This window comes from Physeter macrocephalus, chromosome 21, assembly GCF_002837175.3.
Source record: "Physeter macrocephalus isolate SW-GA chromosome 21, ASM283717v5, whole genome shotgun sequence".
In the NCBI taxonomy this organism is placed as follows: domain Eukaryota; kingdom Metazoa; phylum Chordata; class Mammalia; order Artiodactyla; family Physeteridae; genus Physeter; species Physeter macrocephalus.
Genome location: NC_041234.1, coordinates 31,542,466 through 31,548,481, shown reverse-complemented (window position 1 = coordinate 31,548,481; position 6,016 = coordinate 31,542,466). Strand labels below are relative to the sequence as shown.

At 48.3% G+C, this 6,016-nt stretch overlaps 1 protein-coding gene across 2 annotated transcripts; it reads left to right on the top strand.

Moving 5' to 3' along the window:
* The first annotated feature begins 1,228 nt into the window (after window positions 1-1,228).
* On the top strand, window positions 1,229-4,850 carry RBM3 (RNA binding motif protein 3). Of its 2 annotated transcripts, none has more exons than XM_007115713.4 (7): window positions 1,229-1,352; window positions 1,946-2,065; window positions 2,306-2,412; window positions 3,060-3,165; window positions 3,264-3,357; window positions 3,855-3,937; window positions 4,267-4,850. In XM_007115713.4, the coding sequence occupies exons 2-6, from the start codon at window positions 1,963-1,965 to the stop codon at window positions 3,910-3,912; spliced, it is 468 nt and encodes a 155-aa protein (XP_007115775.1). In that variant the 5' UTR covers window positions 1,229-1,352; window positions 1,946-1,962; the 3' UTR covers window positions 3,913-3,937; window positions 4,267-4,850. The 2 variants fall into 2 exon arrangements, with proteins under 2 accessions (XP_007115775.1, XP_007115774.1); XM_007115712.4 differs by having other exon boundaries at window positions 3,852-3,937.
* The last annotated feature ends 1,166 nt before the right edge of the window (window positions 4,851-6,016 follow it).

Sequence of the window (6,016 nt, the reverse complement as noted above, 5' to 3'; positions counted from 1 at the left end):
AAATAAAATGAGAGGCTTTGCATAGAACAACCATGACGATGTGTCACGAACTGTGAAATATGATCAGAGCTCAGACACTCTGAGAGGTAAGTAAGTACCTCTAATTTTTGCATGGGGGCTCAGATTATCAGAGGGCTAAGACTAGCATATATGTGGACAATGTGAAATCTCTTCACGTCCATCCTGGGCATAGAAGTCTGGATATGGCAAAAGCCAGACAAGTCCATTTTGTGGATGCATACCATACTGTACTCTAAAAGTTAAACCTAGTCTGTGTTTGGTGTGCTGACCCTTAGCAGGCTGGACAAGTCCATTCTATGGATGACATATTTAGAGTCTCTGAGGGCAAACTAACCCATTCTTCCTTGATTGGGAGTTCAGAAACGAAAAGTCTGTCAAATCCATTCATTGTAAAGGTAGCTCAGACACTCAGAAGGCTGAACAAGAACAAACTGTGGGGAGTGGGCTCAGACACTCTTTGCTTTGGATAAGTCCATTATGTATTGTGAAAGTCCTTTCTGTGGATCAAGGGTTCAGCAACTCTGAGTGACGGCAAATAATCGTTCTGCTGGATTGGGATTTACTCCTTCTGAAGATTGAAGCATCCTCTTCTGTAGAAGGCACCTCAGGCGGTCCACTGGTAGGGAATTCGAGAGACTGGCTTCAGGCGGCTGTCAGATAAGGATGAGGGCTGAAGTTATAAATGAGAAGGAACGATGTCAGGGAAAAGGGTCCCATAACAGATGGCTAGATGTTGGGCATAGAGAAGGAAACGTAGGGGTCAGGGTCAGGGACTAAGAAACAAAGGGTCTGATGTTAAGGACTGTGAAGGGCGATGACGTCAGGGACAGTGGGGAGATAAAACATCGAGGCCTCGAGAGGTATGAGATTAGAGAACTAGAAGGTGAAAGAGGTTATCAGAGGACGGTAATTATGTCCTCAGGGACCTAGAGGAAGACGTCAAAACCAATGGGGGAGACGACGTCAAGGATGGTGAGGGTGATGTCCGGGACGGAAATGGGTGTGACAGCGAAAAGGCTCGTGCGTGTGGGGGATGAAGACGGCTGGGGCCAGTGGAGAGATGCTGATGCTAGGGGGAACCAACTACACAAACCTCGCCTCCGTTCCCGGAAGCGTGCTCAGCGCATCGATCCCTTTGCACCGCCGTCCCTTCCTCCCACCCCGCCCCTTCGCTGGCGTCAGCCAATGAGCGCGCACGCCGGCACGCGTGGCGGACGATCCGTGACGTGCCGCTACGTACGCTTTATCAGGAGTCTTCCCGCGCGGCGCCCTTCCCAGTCTCTCGGCTTCTTGGCGGTAGCTGTCTCTTCGGCCTTTCAGTTAATTTCCAGGTAAGCAGCGTGTGTTTTGCGGAGCGACCGCTCCTCGCCCCACTGACGTGTGCCACGCCGGGCGAGAGCGAGTTGCGCGAGTGGGGAGAGTACCGGCTTCTGACACGTAGGCCTGGGCTTCTCCGGGGCGGGTGGGTCCCATGCTCGGAGGTGACACTTTTTGGTTGGTGCGAGTTTGGCGCGCTGTATCTGAGTGCGAGGAATGCCGAGAGGGGTTGGCGGCGTGGGTGGTGGCGGAGACTTAGACCTGGGTGGGGGTGGGGGGTTTTCTTACGTTACCGCCGCCATCTTGTTTTGCGGGTGCGGAGGGAGCGCAAGGGTGTTCTGGGCATGCGCGGCCGCACAAAATGACGGGCGCGGTGGCGGGGGATGTTGTGGGCATGCGCGAAGGCGGCCCCCAAATGGCTACCTCGCTGAGCTCGCCCCGTAGATTCCCGCCTGTTTGGCCTTTCTGTGTTTCTCCGTAGTTACCCCTTGTTTTGTTCCTTTTGTCTCTTCTTTGTTTTCTCCTCTCTTCTCTTTATCTTTTCTCCAATCTCTACTTTTTCCCAACTACACTGCTTTTTCCACTCTTCGCCATATTCTCTCCACAGGACTTGAATTTACCGCCATGTCCTCTGAAGAAGGGAAGCTCTTCGTGGGAGGGCTCAACTTCAACACTGATGAGCAGGCTCTGGAAGACCACTTCAGCAGCTTCGGACCTATTTCTGAGGGTGAGACATGGGCCAGACACGTGATGGGTGTGTGTGTGTGGAAGAAAGTTTGGGGCCCATGCATTTCAGGAAACAGGAGAAAAGGGTCAGAACCCCAGGCCTTTACATTACTCTTCTCCTGCTTTTGTTCCTAGGTTTAAGACTGAGAACTCGATAACTTTCCATTGAGGATTGGTGGGAGGAGTGTCCAACACCCTTTGCCACTTGTCCTCTTACCTCTCTCCCCTCTCCCTTTTCCAGTGGTTGTTGTCAAGGACCGGGAGACTCAGCGATCCCGGGGTTTTGGCTTCATCACCTTCACCAATCCAGAGCATGCCTCAGATGCCATGAGAGCCATGAATGGAGAGGTGAGGCCGCCTACCTGCATAGGGGCCCTGCTCCCATCTGTCACTTCGACCATTCTTTCTGTTTTTCCCTCTGTGTCTGCTAGGGGCAGCGCGGCCACCAAGCTCCGCAGTGCCCACTCACAGGAGCGTGACTGCCTTCTGTTCTAGGGGGTGGAGGGCAGCGGCAGACAGAGCCGGGCTGCCTGGGAGGCGACGACTGGTCCTGCATGAGGCCGAGAAGCCACCTGTGGATGGTTGACCTGCTCTGGGCTTAGGTAGTAGAGTCTGCAGACCTGTGGGCCTGGCCCGGAGAGGACCTCGTGAGTCTTCTGGGATGGACTCTGAAGCCTCAAACCAAGAGAGGTGTCTATCTAGCCCTAATAGTCGGGCAGCTTAGAGGAGTGGGGAGGAGAACTCAACCTGAGTTCAGTCAAGATGTAAGTAGTAGCAGGGGGAACACGGTGGATTCAGGTCATTTTGTGGGATTCTGTAGCTCCTGATAAAGCCATTCTGGTCAAAGGAGCTTGTTCTGGAATGTGGCACCCAGAACCTGGTGCCCAGCAGGAATTTCTGGGCTCTTTTGCCCACCTGCCCAGCCCGCTCTTACCTCATCCCTGGTCTGTTTGACCACCAACCCATCCATCCTCCTTGTGTCTCCCCACACCTAGTCTCTGGACGGTCGTCAGATCCGTGTAGACCACGCGGGCAAGTCGGCCCGGGGAACAAGAGGGGGTGCCTTTGGGGCCTATGGGCGTGGTCGCAGCTACTGTAGAGGTAAGTGAAGTGGTAAGTTTGATCATGGGATATGGAGGAGATTGCCTGTTAGCCTATGTCTGGACAATTGCCATTTGAATATTTTTTATCTGCTGTAGGTGGTGGGGACCAGGGCTATGGAAGTGGCAGGTATGATAGCCGACCTGGAGGATATGGATATGGATATGGAAGGTCCAGAGACTATGGTGGCAGGTGGGTAGCCAAGGGGTTGGGGTACTCTGGTGGTGCTCTTCCCTCTCCCCAAGATCTCAGCTCGGCTGCCTGAGTATTCATACATTTCTTACTGTGGTGCTACTAGTGTTTGCTTTTACAAATTATAATGAAACTACAAAGTAAGTGTGAGACAATAATTTGGGTTAAACATAACAAGTTATTAGGTCATATAATTGCATTGTGTAGTAGACAGTGACATACGTTTATTGTACTGTCTTGATTGTGTGTATTCTATTAATGTTTAATATGGTTTAAAATGCTATACTTAAGTTATACATAATATTTGATGTTTACTTCGTATTCATGTTTAATATATCTCATTTTACACGTCAAAGTTTATATTATAGTACATAAAAATGTGACAGGATTTGTAAGTACACGTGGTTTTTAGTATTATCAGACATGGTTTTTAGTATTATCAGAAGGTGTATATGAGATGTTCCTGTGATACTACTGTGTATGTTTTTTCCCAGAAGCCAGGGTGGTTATGACCGCTACTCAGGAGGAAATTACAGGGATAATTATGACAACTGAGATGAGGCATGCACACCTAATGTAGGTGAGGCTTCTGTGTTGCCACCGAGCAGACTTCTGTGTACCAGTCCTGTCCCTCTCACTTTTCTCCTGCCTATGCATACCTCAACAAGCCCACCTGACACCATTCCTAGGCCTCCCTTGCTCTCAGGTGCCTGTTAAAGGCGAGTCTGCTTTGGCGGGGTGGGGGGGTGTCAAACCTGTCTTGTCTGTAATCATCTACTCCTATTGAGCATGGAAGAGGTGGAGGGGTGTCCCTGTTGTCTAGCCTTTCAGCATCCTCATCAACCCTGGGAAGTGAGCATGTTAGCCTATTCCCAACATCACAATTCTCCCCCTTCTTACTGTTCTCAGATACACAAGGAATAAAACTTCTTCTGATCCAGGACCATCCCTCCAAATGGCTGTATTTATAAAGATTTTTGGAGCTGCACTGAAACATCTGTTTTAGTTACATCAACTTCTTTTTTTGAGTAGAGCTCCCAAGGTAGCTTGTTAAAGACCTTTCAGAAAGTTCCATGTGTTTTTTTAAATTTTTCTCCCATTTAAAGACAAATTCTGAGACATTTGTGGAGTCTGGATATTTTTTCCTTTTTTACCAGTTTTTTAGTTTGGGCTCTCAGGAATGTTGGTTCTGGCAAAAAATGTTTGGCCAGACTGATTTTTTTAAATAATGTGCATCTAGGAACATTTTAAACACCTGTACACAATGTTTAATCATTAGGAAGCAATTCCTGACTGTAACTATAAGAAATGAAGAACATGATTACTTAGAGGTGTTTTTTACTCCAGATCTCTGCCTTGATTATATAGAAGTTTCTTAAAAATATTTGTGTGTCATTTTTTTTTAATACTGGAAGAAAAAAATATTCTGTTGTGTTTCATGTAGCGTTTAGGATGTCTTTCACCGAGTTGATTAAAAAGATGAAATCTGAAAACAAATCGATATTGATAGTGCTGTTTCCTTACTCAAATTAAGGTATAGAGGCTTATTATAAATTAAAAAATAGAAGAAGGTCAAGAGGGAGACTGAGAAAAGGATTTAGTTGGGGGTGGGCAGGGACTGCCGCAAGGGTAGAGACCTTGAGTTCAAAGTTTGGTTGAGTTTGGGATTGGTTTTGGTATACATAAGGCTTGTGGGAAGGGTGGGGAGTCCAGGTGAAATCCCCTCATGGCTGGAATTGGGTTTCCTGAGATGGTCTCTTGGTCCCGTTGTGATCATCTCGGTGTCACCTTTGGGATGACTGCTTGGGTTTGAATCTCCCTGTCTTCTCTGAGCATCAGGTAGGTGCCCTCCTCACAAGATTGTTCTCAGAATGTAGGCTAAATCCTGCCGTTAACAGTGGTGCCAGCTCCTCCTCCTGAAATACTGGGCGTGGGGGCAGGTATAGTAAACTCACCTTGGTGTGAGGGACACAGGAGAATCCTGGTTTGGAAACAGGGTTCTAGGAGCACAGCCTCTGGGTTCTGATTCCAGGATTCAAATCCAGGCTCTGCTGTTTTCCACTTATTTGACCTTCGGTGAGTCATTTAACCTTGTGTCGCTCAGCCTCATGGACATTTATATTTTCTGTTGGGGGGGGTCAAGTGCATTAAATAAGCATGTTTATAGCTGTTAAAAGCAGTTGGCAAAGGCATCAACCACAGGCGTTCAGTCTTCCATGGTGGTGTGAGGGTCTTCAGTGGTAAAGTGGTAGTTCCTCAGTTTTAACTCCCTTTAGTCATGGTTCTGGTGCCTGCATTGGAGTCCCATGGGCTCTATCCCTCTTTAGAGTTTCTGATCATCTATGTCCATTGCTTCTAACTGGCAGATACTGAGCCAAGTACCACCAGACTGTAAGTTTCAGGACATCCTAAACTGCCTTGTTCACTCATTCATGGGGCAGGTGTTAATGGACTGATTGTGTACTTTCCCCCATGTGATGGTATTAGGAGGTGAGGCCTCTGGTGGGGGGGTTGATTAGGGTTAGATGAGGTCATGAGGGCTCCACCCTCATGATGGGATTAGTGCCCTTATAATAGTCACTAAGAAAGCTTGCTTCAGTCTCCTGCTCTCCACCATGTGAGGATACAATGAGAAGTTGGCAGTCTGCAATCTAGAAAG